Genomic DNA, 17898 nt, shown 5'->3' on the forward strand with positions numbered 1-17898 from the left:
GGTAATTTGCAGCTAAACCAATTACTAAAACTGACATTTTTCAAAGCAAATGTCTTCAGAGTTTTACTGATGCATGTACCTAATCTAAAGCACACCTTAAAATTAACCCACTGATTTACACCTTTACACAAGTTCTATATTTGATTAGATTAATATTTGACCATGATAATTCTGACAATAAAATAAATTTGTGAATACTGCTTATATAAAATTAAACTAAAATGCTGTACAGTCTTTTAATTTTATTTCACTGTGAAAATGGGATATACGTGTAATTTATTTAAACATAGGCAAACATACATGGAACTACGTTACATAAGGTAAAAACAGTTTATACAAAGGTCAATATTTAGTACGACCACCTTTATTCTTCAGCACAGCCTGAACTCTCATAGGCAGGCTTTGTAGTAATTTCTTTGAGTAGTCCTCAAGAATAACTATCCGGGCTTCTTGAAGGACATTCAAAGCTCTTCTTTAGATGTTGACTGACTTTTGTTCCATTGTTTGTCAAAATGATCCAACACTGCTTCAATGTTAAGGTCCGGGCTCTGGGGAGGCCAATCTATGATCGTTCTTTTGTGCATTTTTCCATCCAGCTGTGCTTTTACTGCACTGTTTGGGATTATTGTCATGCTGAAAAATGATGCAACTACCAATCTGATGCTTTGTAGATAGTATTGTATGGAGTTTCTAACTGTACCTTTCTGTGTTATTAATTAGACCAATTTTGACAAGACCATCTCTGATGAGAGCTCACTCTGATGAGTAAATGGATCAACTGAGGGGCCAGATACATCTCTCGTTGAATGTTTTCCTATTTCTTAAGAACATGATTTTAAGATTTTGTTTACGTGGAGTACAGTTTCTTCCTAACATTTTTTTTGTTCAACATTTGTCCAGATTTTTAAAGGACAGTGCATACCATTCGGCATCACTTTAATGGTGCCAAATAGCACTCTTTTATGCCTGTGAAAATGTGTTAGCTTTGGCATTTTTTCAAATGCATACATGGGTGACACTTAATACAATAAGCATTACTTGAGACCAAAAATAAATAAATAAATGTGTGAACCAATCTACTTCCTTGGTACTTCACAAGCTGCCTAATGCTTAGCCAAAATATGAAAAGATTTCATTAATCTGTCGCTACATTAGCAAGTCATGGATATTTCCACAAATCCTCTCACTGTTACTTTTCTGCATATTAGAAAGATTATCACTAACATAATAATACTGTAAACACTGGTGGGTGGACATTTTGTTTGGCGCTGCTTATGGAGACAAGAAATAAATTTAACTTAAAGTTTATTTTCCATATTTGGCCACTTAACAATAAAACAACAATATGCACACATGCAGCAGTCAAAAAACAACAAAACAATGAATTTTTTTAATATACCAATGCTCCATCTTTCCACAAACTTTCATAAAAATATATCAGCCTGGAAACCTGTGCCTAAATGTGCCAACAGACAAACAAAGCGACAATAACATAACCTCACTGACTGAGGTAAATACACAGTTTGCCTTAAAATCACTGTGAAAGTCTCAAACCTTTTGGCATTAGGAAAAGAGGTCTGGTAAATAGTGCAAATTCAGCATAACATAAGGCAATGGCTGTTAAAGCCTTGAAAACTGATCATCTCTATCAGAATAAACCAGCTGTTGGTGCCGGGTGAGATCCTTTTCTTTCTTCAATCTCAGTGTCCTCATCAACACGCTCTATGTTGGGAGCAGCCACTTGCTCATCCACTCCCTCAGATTCCAAGGGTGCTTGAGGATCCGTCTCAGGCACTACTTGGTTTAAATTGCCAGGTACCGTTTCTTTTTCCTCTTCTGTTTTGCTTATGTCACTTGGGATACCATCTTCTTCCATTAGCACCTCATCAATATTCATGTCTTCCTCCGTCTCTGCAGTGTTCATATCTTCTTGTTCACCAAATGTCATGCCTTCTTCTGCTGCAATAACATTTGTGTCTTTTTCTGTCTCACCAAGTTTCGTGTCTTCTTCTGGCTCCACCCTGGCATCTTTTTTTTCCTCAACAACCATGACAGCTTCATTCTGTTCAGTTATAGTTGTTTCTCCATCTTCCTCTTCATCCCCCTCAACTTCTTCTTCCACCACAGTCTCCTCTTCTGCAGTGTCATCTTCATCCTCCTGCTCCTCCTGGCTGTACCCCAAAGTATCCCCAGGCTGCCAATAATCATACAGTTTATCCTAGAAAAGGGAAAAGACCAGCATAGCCAGTAAGATTATAAAATTATCTTTTAAGAGACAAAGTAAACACATCCTGTAAAGAAATTATTTAAATAATGTGTGTGACTACTGTACATCGAGAGGCCTTGTCCTCTGAAGGAGCATCTGCCACTTGGTGTAGATCCTCGCCACCAGATCCTTCACCTGGAGAGAGAAGAAGAAGGCAAGAGTTCTCATACACGTTTATGTAGCACACTGAAAATTTCATTTATTAGAACCTCTGAAAATAAACTTGCAATGATTTGTTGATATTTCTGATGATTCATATGAATATATTTAATATAAATATAAAGTAGTACAGATGTCTCTGGCAGAGCGTTTCAGCAAGTTAAACGGGTTCCTAATCTGAAAATATATTACGAGGTCTAGCCTCATCTATACTGTTTGCTAATCTGTGAAATGCTATTAAGCAGTTTTGATATCTTGACTAACACATCTGTGTACAGTGTTATCTATGAACTAAACTTGAAACATTTAATTTTGGAGAAAAAAGCTGCCATTAGGAGGAAAGAGAAAACTGCTAACGCATTAACTGTGGGGTAAGTTTTTCAAATTAGGAACTTAAATACATGGGGGAAAAAGCACCAGATTTACTTGTGATCTTGGGTCAATCTAAAACAAGTTGAATCTGATGACAAAGATGCAAAAATGCTGGCAACCACCAGTGCTTCCCTTCTATGTCCTAGTAGACACACCTATTGTATCAATTTCCAAATCCGATGTCACCTTGTTCTCTGGTATCAATTTGAAGCTTCTATGTTGGCCCGTCTGCTTAGTGTTACTGCTAACAAGCTACTGGCAAATGACTAGTCAAGTCATTAACATTCAAAATAGTTTTGAGCATTGAGCAGCATAGGCCCGGACCAGCGGCTCCCATATTTGGTTAAAAGTGTTGTAGATTTTATTTTGTGAATTGCAGAAAAACACACACACAAACACTAACTTGTTAAATCATGCTTACCTTGCTGCGATAAAGACATTTTTCACTCTCCCTGATGTCACATTTAACATGTGTTTCCAGCTCAGTTGACAAAAACAGCAGCTGCTTCTGAGGGACAGAAAAAAAAGGGAAGGGTTTAAACATTCAATCAAAATCAGGCCAATAACATCTAAAAATCAGATAAGACTGGAAAAAAGAATTTACCTTTTGGTGAGCGGGAAAAAACTGAAAGTTGGATGCTTCATTTGCTAATGTCAGAAGGCTATAGCACAGGTAGTAGGACTGGAAGAAATGATAAAAGGATCTTGGGTCAGAAAAATCATTTTCAAAATGATGACCAGGTGTTATTATGGATGTAAAACAAGTCAAGGTTGGAACATTTTGCAATTCAGACTGTAACACAATGATCACCTGCTGGTCTAGTGTGCCCAGGTCTTCTTCTTTATCTTTCTGGTTCATTCCAGAGGAGCTCGTCATGTGTCGGAAAAGGGAGGAAGGTTGCATGCGGGGAAGGTATGGCCTCAGTTCAGAGAGCTAAATACCAAACAAAAACCAAACTCTATTAATTAAATTGATTTACATATTTATTGCGCATATAGGCTTCAAACTCCCCACGACCCTCAGGATGAGTGGATTAATGTACATAATTTAAAATTACATGTGAGAAGTGTTTCAAGCGCTGGGTTTAAAGGAAACTGCCAAGGTTACAAGTTAACCCATTTACCTGAAATTCTCTTTCCACAGGTTTGTATTTGCAATTTCCATCCAACAACTTAGAAATCATGCACAGGCTTAGATGTCGGCGCAACTCTCTGTCCAAATAAAACAAACATAAAAAGAACATTTTTCTTTTTAATGGTATGGTATTGTGAAAAAAAATAAAAAATAAAAAATCACAAAATGATGAAAGTATTTGTTTTCATACTATGTTTTCATACTGGCTTTATTTCACTTTTACATGCCTTCATGCTATTCTGTAACTCAGAGCATAGTAGGTTATAGTGCTGTATTATGGGATGGTAAATCTTGTGAATATCACAAGCAAAACAAAACATGCTGATACATGAAGTATCTAAGCCCTTTCATTTTCACTTCCATCAACTGCCGGCTGACAAATTTCTTAGATTCAGCTGTGTATATAAATGCATAAATAAATCAGAATCAGATAAACAAAATAATCAGAAAATCAGTATATCTAGAAATTAAGTATATATGAGTAGATAGGAAAAAAAAGGAAAAAAAAGAAGGATAAATAGACTCACTTTCCACGAATGTTGTCAGGCAGGAGATGAACTAATAGGCACATGTTGTGGTGATCATCTGTCAAATCAGTGAGAGCCAGGCAGATTTTTGGCAGCTAAAGACATAAAGCAAGTAAATAAAGTTTTTTAAGCCATACAAGCCAAGAAGCTGAGATAAATAATCTGGAGCTTGGTCGTTTAATGCTTTGTATTTAATGCAAGAATTATGAAACAAATCCTAAAATCTGTTGGGAGTCAATGTAAAGAGTATAAAATGAGAAAATTGAGCTAATTGTTAGAACGTGTTAATATTCGAAAGCAGATTTATTACATGTCTTCATAAGGAACAACCATACTATACACCACTTAGGGGATGATTAAACACAACAGCTACAAGAAAACTGTTTGCTTTAATGTGCCAAACTGAAATGTGAGGAAATAAAGAGCCAGACAATGACATTTATGCACTGACCAGAGCGTCCCAATCCCTGATGTTGTTGACAATTTTACACAGCAGAGGCTCCAGTGCCACACTCGACTCGAGGATGAGCCGTGTTTCCAGGCCGATGTGACTCATTACAGTAAGGAGCAACAGCAGCTCATTGTCGCTGTATGCACGTGGGCACAGACCCATGCAGTAAGACAGGTACTATAAACAAGATTAAAAAACAAAATGAGTGGTGGAGTTGTACTCAATCTGCTAAGCTTTCAAACGTCATCAGCCATTTATTGCCTACTACCTTTAAAACATTACTGCAGTTGTGTTCTGGGAAAGTGGTCTCTTCCTTGTTGTGGGTAGGACTATCACTTTTGATGTAGACGTCCTCCCTGCAGAAACACAGAAAAATTAAACTCCTTTAAACTAAAAAGTGACCAAATAAACAACTTTCAGCTCACGTGTTATAGTTTTATATAGAAGGTAACAAAAGGAATGAGCGAGTCATATGGTGATGACACTCACAGCAGATCTCCTTCTGTGAATGGAGGTTGCAGATTCTCAAAAGGGAAGAGTTTAACAAACGGCACTCCCATGTTCATCAGGACCAGCGTCACGTCGGATAAACTGGGAACCCACACTTTAAACTGCTGGTTTCCATATTTCACTGTGGAAGTATTCACACCAAGACCTTCAACACTATGTACATTTTAAAGACAAACTACCAAAAGCTTAGGAAGGACAGCACTGACCTATTTGATAAGCAGCAGTCAATGCAATATCACAGAGGGCCTGTAGCAACTTCTCAGATATCATCCTCTCACTATGGACTGACATCATCTGATGAGATCGACAAAGAATTACTGCCCAAGCTTAAACATTTGTACAACAAACTCAGTGCGGGGGTGTGTCAAACCTACCTTGAAAAGGAAACGGGTAACCTGAGCTGGACAGGGTGAGCTAGAGTCATAAGCTTCCTGAAACAATCCGATATTCACATGCAATCGCAGCTGAGCTGGGCTGGACCTGATGTAAAGCAGGAGAGTGTAAGTGGAGAGAAAGATCAAAGTTATTCATTATTTAGGAAAACTAAGAGTTGAAACTGAGTGTGCAAACTTAAATACATCCCTGAGTGCAGTGTGTTGGATAGGACTAACTGTGCTAATTTACCTTTTTAGTAAGTGCCTTCAGGTCAAACTGTAGTTTTTCCTGACAAGACCTAACTTGTTGTTCATTACCCTGAGAGTAAAATGTCCTCAGTGAAGTTTATCGGAAGGCTCCATATTAGACTATGAAAAAGGTACGCTGTGGCCTTAGGATATGTACACAAAAAGCCTTTCGTGCAAAGGTTGTCACGCCACTCTGAAGTACAGTGCACACTATTGACAAATCTAATAAACATCAAGCTGCTCAGAGTAAAGCTGCTGTAGAAAATATAACAAGCCAAGACCAATGTTCCAGGTCTTAATTTAAACTTGTGTATTTTTTTTAATGCTATTGGTATACAAGACAGATTCCTTTCTTTATGTTATTGTCAAAATTTGTTATCAGATTTTTGGTGTTTATGCAGGAAAAGGAAGTATTTGGTTTGGAGTTCCCCCAGACTAATCAGTCATTCATGCAAATAATTTGGTTTAAAATGTAAAAAGCCAACACAGAGGCACTCAGAAGAACTTGACACCACAGCCAAAAATGGACCTCTACCTGACCTTATTCAAGTTGCTAACTTAGTGCATACTTCAAAAATATCTCCCATGCTTCTGAAGATTCCTCATATCTTTGTTTTTGGGGGAACAAACAGCATGCACTAGAGTTATCCTACAGTCAAACCAGCTGATAATAAAAGCATCCGTGATGTCCACTGGAGGTCAAAAGCAGTGTTTGAAAAATGTCATTAATATATAAAACTAAAATTAGCACAGAGCCCAGTAATAGTCACACTGAAAGAATGCCCATAGCTGCAGTGTTATTGGATGTTTACTTCTTACAGAAAGCTGAACTATCAATAGGGATGCACCAATACAACTTTTTCTGAATTCCATAACCATATCATGGCTTTGGGTATCTGTGATACAGTACTGATTCAATATTCAGTATTAAATTAATAAGCCACATTCCTCACTCTCAGGAAGAGACTGTGAACACATATTAATACTAATAATACTGATAATAATATTATAAATGATCAAAAGTAGCAAGATTAATAAGCGTACCTGAAACCGAAAAAAACAACATCATACATAAAGAAAACATACTCTATAAATCTCAGTAAATTACACATGAGCTCACTGCTAACTATATTTTATATCAGCGGTCCCCAACCCCCGGGCCTCGGATCGGTACCGGTCCGTGAGTCGTTTGGTACCGGGCCGCGAGAGTTGAGGCTTAGGTGTGAAATGTATGGTTTTCAGGGTTATTTTGTTATTGTTTTATCATTAACTCGGTTTTCCTTGGTCTTTTCACGTGTGTTATGAATAAATCTTCTTTTTTTCGGTACCGGTACTAGTTTTATTTTGTTGTATTTATCCGCGACACCTTAAAGGCCGGTCCATGAAAATATTGTCGGGCATAAACCGGTCCGTGGCGCAAAAAAGGTTGGGGACCGCTGTTTTATATAGTCTGTCTGTTGACCGCTGTTCAACAGACAGACTGTAACACTCCTCCCAACAGTTACACACCGAAGAGTCTCTTGCTCAGCTACAATAAGCACACACAAGCTCTCAAAGGCCCATAAATGAGCTTTGAGTGATTCTCAAGGCTACACTTCACTCTCCAGCAAAGAAACAACGAGTCTCATAGAAGCTTCTTATTGATGAGAGCTCCCACTATCTGCTCTGTGTAGCTGTCCTACAATGACCAGTGGTTAGTCTTCCACATGCTCCCTAACCCTCCACATCATACCCTACCATCATCATTCCCACATGCCTACTCCTCCTACCATTAATAACTTCAGTGTTGCTAACTTTGTGCGTTTTTGTTATTGTTTTTTGCAAATAGATCTGGTGACTTCTGGAACCCACTTAACAGTTTATTTTCAAGAGACTTTGAATCCTCTGTTCATGATACACTATGCAGGACTCATAAAACCTCTGTTTAAGTAGAGGTAGATTTACATGGTTGCTGACATTAAATTTAAATTAAAAAAAAGAAAAGAAAGAAAGAAAAAAATCAACCAGTCTACATGTGTTTTGTGGACTTGGAGAATGCATTTGACTGGGTCCCTAAGGATGTTCTGGATCGATTCTGTTTATAATTTTTATGGACAGAATTTCTAGGTGTAATCAAATGGCAGAAGGCTTTCACTTGGGTGGTCTCAAAACCCTGTCTCTGCTTTTCATGATGACATGGTTCTGTTGGCTTCATCAGGTGGTGGCACTGGAGCAGTATGTAGCCAAGTGTGATGCGGCGAGAATTCAAGTAAGCACAATCAGGCCAATGTCCTCACCCCGAAAAGGGTGGAGTGCTCACTCTGGGAAAGGGACGAGTTACTGCCCCAAGTGGAGGAGTTTAAGTATCTAGTTGGATTATTATAGTTGGATGAGCAGGCGACTATATACCAGATGGTTAAGAGCGGCCGGCCCGGGTTTGAGTCCGACCCGTGGCACTTTGCTGCATGTCTCCCCCTCTCTCTTTCCCTCTAATTTCCTGTCAGCCTTCACTGCATCTATCCAATAAAGAAAAAGAAAGTATCTTGGGGTCTTTTTCACCAGTGAGGGGAGTAGGCAATCAACAGACTGGTGCTGCAGCTTTGGATAGTGATGGAAAGAATGAGATCATGGATACAAGCAGCAGAAATGAGCTTTCTCTGAAGGGTGGCTAACCTCTCCCTTAGAGATAAGGTGAGGTGGTCAGCCATCTGAGAGGACCTCAGAATACAGCTGCTACTCCTCCACATCAAAAGGAGCCAGTTAAGGCAGTTTGGGCATCTGACAAGGATGCCTCCTGGGTGACGGTGCCTCCTGGGCATGTCCAACCAGGAGTAGGCCACGGGGCAGACCCAGGACATCCTGAAGGGCTTATATCTCTTGGCTGGCTTGAGAATACCCCTGTGTCCCCCTGGAAAAGCTGGAGGAGGTGGCCAGGGAGAGGGAAATCTGGGCTTCTCTGCTAAGTTTCTAGCTGAATTGGAAGGCCAGTTTACCCTTTAAAGCTGAGGCAACAAAAATGCCCTCAGAGGTTAATTCAATGTAATTTGTCCAATGAGTATTCAAGACAACTTTAAAGAAATTCTAGATGAACAATTGTTGCTAATGCAGTATTTGGGCAAAAGTTTAAAATCATCAAAAAATCATGCACTCCAAATAATAATTACTTACATATATCTATTTTTCAGTACAAAAGTACAACAAATGTTGCCCTTTCATTTTTACACACAGAAATTCAGCTCACCACAGAAGAGTTTTTTGTGCTGTTCCCTGTGGATTGACCAGGCACTGCCTGAGCTGTAATGTATCCTGGTCAAAGATCTGACCAAACTTCTCCAGGTTGAACACTTCTTCTCCTGGAGGGACTTCTTTGATTGCAGCAGACATCAATGAATACCGCTGCAAGAATTCCCTGGTAAACAAATTCGAGCAGTTCACAGTTTAGCTAACTACAGTGAAAACACGGTTCCCCAGAGACAAAATATAAAGTGGCAGCATGTCTTTGTGTGCCTTACTGTTGTTCGGAAGAAATGCCCTCCTCTCGGTTCTCCTCTGCTTCTTCATATTCAGCTATCTTCAACAGGTCCTCTTCACATGCAGTTAGCAGTTGTCTCTCAATCTCTTTTGATCTAGTGAATAATGCAGAGAGTTTGGTGAAGATGCTGTAGCTCTTGAAATGAAATGGCAGTGAAACTTTATGAACAACTCACTTTTTATTGTTATTTATTTCCTTCAGTATTTGGTCAAGATTGTTCTTGTAATTGCCTGACTTTGTTGTGGACTGAAATGGTTGCTGTAGAAAACAACATGTGATAGTTAACATCCAAATAAAGTTTTACTGTCCTTTAGCTCAGCAAGCTTATTTTCATACAGTAACAACTTTGCGTACAACAAAGACCAAGACATTTTACTTACATTTTTTGACTGAGAGCTCAGACGTCTAGGTGGACTAGGATCTGAGAATGTTCCCTTCTCAGGTGTATCTGGAGGTTTAGTAGCACGCTCCATCATCTCTTCCAAGGAAAGTAGCTGCTCATCGTCACTGCTATGGGAGCTTTGGGTTAGATCCACATCTACTGCAAAACTCAGCCCCAAGTCCAGCTCCACATCTATGGGATCCTCTTCATTTATCTGCTTGTTATCACCTTTACTTTCCTGCCCCTTCAGTGGTAGAGACTGACAATAACTGGAGGTAGAAGTCTGTTCAGCAGCAGCACTGTCAGTCTCTACAGCACCTGTACTCACTTTTTTGCAGAGGAGAGATGGATTTTGGTCACCCTTAAGCTGCTTGTGTGAAGAAGGGATGGGGCTGTTTTTGGTGTCCTTATCTCGAGGAGGTGGTATTAAGTTTTCCAGTTTTACCCGTGTTAACGTTACAGTTGGAAAACTGCCTAGTGGGTTAGGTAAAGTGGACGATGCTTCAAGAAGAGGACCGGTTACTTTGCAGTTTTGATGTTTCTCACAAGAGGACTCAGTAATTGAGTTGCTGGAGCTTCCTGCGATGCTGGATGAACCTTTCTCTGTTGTTTTGCTTGTTTCCCCATCTATCTTGGGTTTTACAGTCTTATTTGAGGAGCTAACAATGTAAGTCACAGGATCAGGAGTGAAAAGATCATTGGCGTCATAAGAAGCTACAGGTCTTCGTGAACGAGAAGCTTTATTCCGCTCTCCTGTCCGACCAGTCAAAGAACTCGAATTTGGTTTTGAGGTTGATTTGTGAGTGCTACTGCTGAGTTTTCTGTTTTCTCCTCTGGGATTACTTCTTTTCGGTGTCTTGACAGAACTACTACTGGAAGAAAAACCAGAGTGGTGACTGCCTAACTCAGCAGGTGAAGAGCTAGTAGTGTCCTTCTGAGGAACATCAGAGTTGAACCAAGTGCTTGATTTATCCCTTTTATTTTTTTGCTCGCTTGTCTTTTTCACACTTCCCTCATTTGGCTTTACATGTGATCTCATTTCCTTTAACTGTGGTACATGACTCTGAGAATAATTTATAAATGATTCCTTTGCACCTTTTGATGTTATTTTCTCTGTACATTCTTTATGCGATGATGACTTGCAGCATGACTGAGAAGGTCCAACAGTAGATGACAGCTCTGAGCATGCTGACTGTCCACATGCCTGTTCTGTAAGTAGATAGCCATCTGTGGTTTTGTGTTGGTTTGCTGACTCTGAAGAATGCATCACTGACGGCTGAGGCGCAAGTGCAGTGGGAACAGTGGGTTTTGTTGTCTCCATTTTGTTTGAGTTTGCCCCTTGAGGACATGGTTTCTTGGGATTCTCTGAACCATATTCATACTCGCTGCGCCTCTTGTGTGATGAGAAGTTCAAGTCCACTGCTGGAGAAAGGAAAAAAAGGACGATATTTTCTTTTGAACAACATGCAGGGTTTACTAATGTCTACAAAATGACCAGAATTTGATAGTTTTAACTTTGTCTTAAAAAGGTTTTACTATCCACATCAGATAAATGTACCTCAATCTGTTAACAAAAGAATGATAGTCTGCAACTGCAGAAATTTACTGGCAGCTATTTGGATAATAAACTCATCATTTCTTTTAAAGGATAAGGTTATACATTTTATGATTCCAGGCTTTCAATTTTACTATTTTTGTTAGAGTCACAAATGGCAGTCAGACAAAACCACATATGCAATGGACACTTTCCCCCCCTAGGTATTATATTTTACAGCTCAGATGAAAAAGTCTTTTTTTTTTTTATATATTTAAATCAACCAACAAATCAATCATGAAAATATCTACTGCAGCTCTATATGTCACATGAAAATAAAGAAGAGTATTTGATATTTTTTTGTTTTAAGCATGAAGAAATTCCTAAAGGGACATCTGAAGCACAAATTATAGTGACAACAGATCAGGATTAGGGGATTTTTTAAAAGCCATACTTCTTAAACTTTGAATTCAGGTTTTCAATCCCTGCCACAGGTGTAAAAACCTAAGCACCAAGCCATGCAGTCTACCTTGACAAACATTTGCGAAGGAATGAGTCAACCTAAAGACATCACTGAATTCAAGCATCTGTTGTAATGGGATGCCACCACTGCAACAAGTCAGGTGGGGATATTTCTTCCCTCCTAGATATTCTATGATCAACTAGGACTATTGCAAAGTGTAGGCATTTACAAACCAGAGCAACTCAACCACAAAGTGGCAGACCACATAAAGTTAGAGAGTGGGTGCTGAGGCACATAGTGCATTAAAGTTGCCAACTCTCAGTAACTTCACAGTTTTAAAACCTCCTCTGACATGAACATCAGGACAAGTACTGTGTGTTTGGAGTGTGATAGTATGGCATAGGTTTTAATGACATGAAAGCATTATGTCATCAAGCACACTGCCAACAATCAGAGTGATGTAAAGCATGCACCACTGGACCGTGAAACAGTGGATATATGTTCTTTGGAATGACAAATAACATTTCTCTATCTGGCAGTTGACCAGTTGACCCATTGGATAAGTTTGGATTTGGTGAATGCCAGGTGAAAATTACCTGCCTAACGGCTTTATGCCAAGTGTACATTTTAGAGGAGGGGGATAATACTTTATGGGTTGTACAAATGATGATAATAATAATAACGTTGTTGCAGCATGCCAACCATATAGTCAGCCTAGTACAATTTGTTTTCATCTCCTAACTCAGTGGTTCCCAAACTTTTTTGCTAGGCTCCCCTTTGTTTTACAAGAAAAATGTCCCCCCCCCCCCCCGCACGCGCACAAACACATCCTCCAACCACACACAAATATTTTGCTCCATTGTGGTTTATTTCACACCTCAAACATTTAGTAAACAATTAAGCAAATACAAGCAATCTGCACTAAATTACAGGTGGTAATAAAATAAACTACTAACTCTTTTATGCTGCGTCCGCACCTACACGGGTATTTTTGAAAACGCAGCTGTTTCGTCCACACGTAAAAGGCGTTTCGAATCACCGAAAACTGAGATTTTTTAAAAACTCCTTTTTTGTATTTACGTGTGGACGAGGAATACAGAGTTTGTCACGCAACATCAAAGGTATGTGCCTTTTTTCACGTCACACTATGTGCCATGTTATTGTTTACACGAGATGAATTGTAGAATGACAGATAGAGACAAAATACTGTTAATCTGACTATCTTCAGGTTTTAAACGCTTACATACACACACGCAGTTACTGTCCCTCCATTTACAAAGGCAGAGGCGTCGCGGTGTGATTATTTTACGTGTAGTTGTTTTTTTTCTGTGTAATAATATTCAACATTGCTATCAATACATTTTTCAAAAAATGCCTCTCTGTGCAAAATGGGTTCAAAAACATAAACAACTGTGAGATACTGTTTGTCCGTGATTTGAACCCGGGGAACAAATTGTGGCAGGATCAGCCTGATATTATTTGTATCCCGCTGTAACTTTACTGTATAAAGAGCTAACATCTCCAAAATGTCAGGAGTCGTTAATTATTATCAGAAGTGTTTGTGAACCAAAAATCAAGAATGTGGGATACTGTTTGTCCGTAATTTGAACAGCCCAGCGCGTGCTCCCCAAGATTGGAAAACCAATTCTGCAGGGGAGACCTACCTTGGCACTTGTGCAGGTGAAGCCAAAGGGAAGATATGCTTCATCATATTTTCTAGTCTTTGGTTTAGAATGAAGTTGGTTTGGAAACATATTCAGCTATGCTTCATCTTCTGCTTTGCGTTTGTATGGGCGCCCTGTGCTAGCAGTGTCCAAGCATTTTTCTCCCCCCCCTTTTCATACCGCCCCCCCACCCCTGCAATGGCTCTGCGCCCCCTACTTTGGGAAGGTCTGACTTAAGAGATTCCACATTACCTGCAGGTCAGTGATATTTTCAATGTATTGAAGCTACAGGACTTAACAAGCAATACTGCCAAACATAACCTATCTGAAAGTTTAGAATTTACTTTAAATTACAATATTACCTGAAATTAACTTTTCACTTGAAGGTGTTTGCTCCTGTTGCTGGCTCTACAAAAAAAAGACAAAAAAAGTTAGTGACCTACTTAACTGATATTTGAACAGCAATAACATTGTGGCTATGCAATTTATCTTATAAAAAACAAAACAAGTGACAACCAGTTCAGAAATTATTTCTTTAAATAAACAGACTTAATAAATAGCTAGTAAATGCACTTTAACTTATTTAAAGTTGTTTTCTGCATGCCCTCTGGTGCTAAACTTTTCTAGACAATACCCAATGAACTTGTATGAGAAAGAAACAAATAATCAAACCAGCTGAATCAGGAAAAAAAACTGTCTTTAACCTGCCAGCTCCATTTTATAAAGTCAATTATAAAATTATAATAATAGCTAGTTTGTCCTATGGAAACTGAGTGCACAGTTTTCTTTCCATGCTCTGCCACCCCTCACCTAAACCAAATGTAATATTTATATACATAATATAAATATATAATATTTACAGTAATAAGAACCAAAGAGATGCAGACAATCTCCTGTTGTGTGCTACATGTGAGATTGGGTTACACCAGCCCATATCAAAAAAAATCTAATCTCTTGACAATGTCCACAGTTCATGTGTGAAAACAGGTCAGGTTTTCAGCTAAATACCTTCCAACTATTGCCAGTTTCATAAATTTTAATCATAGCTAGTCTCAGTATTGATTTTGTTCACAAATATTTTAATATCTGATTCAAGTTTAAAAAATAGATATTATGGTGGCGTTGCAAACTCAAAAAGTGGCAACAAATTCTCACTGTTTGTAAGTCAACAGGTGCTCTTAAATTGCCTTACTTCTGTGTTAAATAACATACAGTAACATGTTAATAAGACATGTCTTCCTACTGGCAAATTAAAAACCATTTTAAATTTAGAAATGGCTAAATAGTAAGATGAAAAAAAGGCAATTAAGTCTGTTTATAATACTAAATCATTGATTTAAAAAAAAAAAAAAATCATGTTGCCGAGTCCGGCTATGTCATCTTCTATCCTCAATCCAACCAAGTACTGTAAAGCTCTTAGCCTGACCAGCCTGGCATAAGACTGGAAAGGTAGAAAGCATTCATCATGATTTCAAAACTCGAAATAAACTTTGTGTTATTAAAGATATAAAAACTTTACCTGGGAAGAGGCTACAGAGATATGCATGATGGATAAACGACTACTGTCGGATGAATGGGGTTTTGGATGGAGATGGTAGCCCTGCGAGGGCCAATGGCTGATATTAGGATACCAGCCTTGTGAGTATGAAGGGGACTGTGGGTGAACTTCATTGGGTGCTCTGTAGTTGAATGATGGGGTTGTAACACTCACAGATGGTCTGTGCAGCTGGACCGTAGGTATAGAATATTCCACATCACTGGACTGAGCCTAACAAAATGTTAAGAGCTACATCAACTCAGCATAACTAATCATAATCATATTTATCATAAAAACACTCAACCAGCACAAAATCTGAGTTTCTCCTAAGACCATATGAAAAAAGATGAAACAATACCTTATCTGATTCTTGTCTTTGTGTTGTTTCAGTTTTACTTTCTGAGCTGAATGAAGAAGCCTTGAATTCAGTCGCTTGATCTCGGCCTATGTGGGAAGATGGTGATTGGTTGATAGCCACTGGAAGCAAAAATGTGTCAAAAGATCCTGGCTGATGGCCTCCTGGTATTGGGGGATTTAATGACATCCTAATGGTACCTGGATTGTTTGGCACAAGCCCTGGAGGTTGACCAAAGTGTTCTGGAGGACCCAACCTTTCCTTTGGCATAAAACAAGGTCTTTCCACGGGGGAACCAAGATTAAGTGAATTGCTTGAATTAAATCCTGATGAATGGATTAGTCCTGGGGGATGAGGATTTTGCCAGTGTGGACCAATTCTGTCCCTGTAGCACACCTCAGGTGCCTGAATTGGCAACATTCTCCTCGGTGGTGGATTAGAAAGCCGGTTAGGGACCCCAGAAGGCTTCATTGGAGTCTCCTGGTGAAAAGATGTGTTGGATAGGGAGCGCTGCTCAACAACAAGGTCCTTTACTAAGATACAAAGGAAATATGATGCATGCATTATGGTCTTTTGAAGAACCTGTTACATTACACCTTACCCATTTACTGTACTTACTAAGGATTATCCATCTGTTTTTTGTTTTTGTTTTTTTAAATTACAGGTCTGAATTTGTTTTAAGAGAAAAGTAATGACTAGCTTACCCTCTTGTGTTTAGCTTTTACAAGAGCGCCAAAAAGATCTCCCTCTGACAAACTTATTTTTCTCATTGTGTCTGATTCCTCTTTAAACCGAAAGCACTATCTGACGCTTTGGTTGGCTTAGTTGTTGATTTAACTGCTCATTGACAGTCCCACAGCATAAAACTGCACAATAAGTGAGACTATATAATAAAACAAACAAAAACTTACATCATAAACATTACAGTCGAGTGCTTTATTGCACAGTAAGTGAAAGCATACACATGAGAGGCAAAGTCTCAAGGAGCAGGTAAAAGTAAAAGGTTATTTTAATGAAAATTAACACTCGACCTGTCACTTCGACTCACCTTTACTTCTCGGTGAGAAGCAAGCTCCAAGTGGGCTGCAAAAAAGACAGAAATGGGAACTCAACATGTTTCTATTAACGTTTGAAGTTAGCCCGGTCACCAAGCCGACGACAATGACGCAACTTCAGTTTTTGTTTTATTTTTCTACCCACACACAAAAAATGAGAAAAAGAAGATGTCCAACAAAGCACGAGTTAACCTTCCACAGACAAAACGGGGAAGACACTTGCTAGAGAATTTCTGTTTGGCTAATGGCTACCAATCACGGCATGCTATTTGAGGTGACAACATGATCAAATAGTTTCACGCTTTGACATGTCATGATGTTGTTTTGACATAAAAATGTCTTATCGCTTGAAATTAACACAACCTAGCAGTGTCGCTTGAGAACCTCAGTCCCAAACAGACGTCAACAAACTGGCTAGCCGTTAAATATTATTACCTGTCAATATGCTAGGAGCTAGAGAAAAAGAAAGCTAAATATGACAGCGTTATTCATTAGCGTCAGTTCCTTGCGTCGTGTTGGACTCGCTTTAAGAAGAAACAAAGCCAACTGTGAACGTTTTATTTTAGAACCTACATAAACGTCTTTCTGTAGCTAGCTAACGAATAATAAAATGCATAATAAATACTAGCATGTCGTTTGAGGAAGTAATGTAGCTATAGCTAGCTGGCTAACGCGCGTGCAAATGACCAGTTAGCAGTTATTCATACCGAGTGTCTCCTTAGTTTTCTGTTGCTTTCCTCATTTTGAGGACTGGGAAGTCTGTTTGCAACTACATACGGCGGCAATAACACTTTACTGGTGAATCCCGGTGCTACAAACATCCTCTCCCGCTTGCAACCGCTTAGACAACACGAACTGCATCATGGAACTTGGAGTTCAAAAGTATTTCACTTTAAAGGAATCCTTTCTGTAGATGTTCAAACTATTTTCCCAAGTCTTTTTCCAGTGCTTCCGAAATAGAGCTGAATCCATCTATTAGAACCCACCCTGTAATTTTTCATTTTTTTCGAGGTCGTCATGACAAATGGTTATTTCTGGAAAATGTCTTGCAAGTACAATATGCCCTTGGGACAAAAAATACTCTCTCTTTCATGAATTTAGTCAAAACTGTGGTTTGACCACCACCAAGATTTCACGCTTCATTCATTTTACTTTTGGATATTTGTTACATTTACATACCAAACACATAATTAAACACATTTTAATATTAGACAATGATAACCCAAGTAAATACAAAATGCAGATCTAACTTATTATTAGATCTAACCAATTATTAAGGGGAAAAAGCCACCCAGACCTACCTGTCACTGTGTGAAAAAGTAATTTCCCCCGAAAACTAATAACTGCTTGTACC

At 38.8% G+C, this 17898-nt stretch overlaps 1 protein-coding gene across 12 annotated transcripts; it reads right to left on the reverse strand.

Annotated features, from left to right (window-relative positions):
• Positions 1–1288: 1288 nt before the first annotated feature.
• slf2 (SMC5/6 complex localization factor 2) lies at positions 1289–17433 on the reverse strand. Of its 12 annotated transcripts, none has more exons than XM_035904738.2 (22): positions 17252–17432; positions 16538–16572; positions 15690–16022; positions 15493–15578; positions 15117–15365; positions 13960–14005; positions 9935–11358; positions 9730–9812; positions 9535–9648; positions 9264–9431; positions 5795–5900; positions 5627–5714; positions 5400–5541; positions 5179–5266; positions 4911–5087; positions 4460–4554; positions 3922–4009; positions 3609–3731; positions 3402–3479; positions 3219–3305; positions 2333–2401; positions 1289–2218 (listed from the first exon to the last, which is right to left on the reverse strand). In XM_035904738.2, the coding sequence occupies exons 3-22, from the start codon at positions 15958–15960 to the stop codon at positions 1649–1651; spliced, it is 4152 nt and encodes a 1383-aa protein (XP_035760631.1). In that variant the 5' UTR covers positions 15961–16022; positions 16538–16572; positions 17252–17432; the 3' UTR covers positions 1289–1648. The 12 variants fall into 12 exon arrangements, with proteins under 12 accessions (XP_035760631.1, XP_006783949.2, XP_035760635.1 ...); XM_006783886.3 differs by having other exon boundaries at positions 9935–10180; positions 10265–11358; positions 15493–16022; XM_035904742.2 differs by lacking the exon at positions 15117–15365 and having other exon boundaries at positions 17252–17433.
• Positions 17434–17898: the final 465 nt, after the last annotated feature.

This window comes from Neolamprologus brichardi, chromosome 13 (assembly GCF_056152115.1).
Source record: "Neolamprologus brichardi isolate AB-2024 chromosome 13, ASM5615211v1, whole genome shotgun sequence".
Taxonomy (NCBI): domain Eukaryota; kingdom Metazoa; phylum Chordata; class Actinopteri; order Cichliformes; family Cichlidae; genus Neolamprologus; species Neolamprologus brichardi.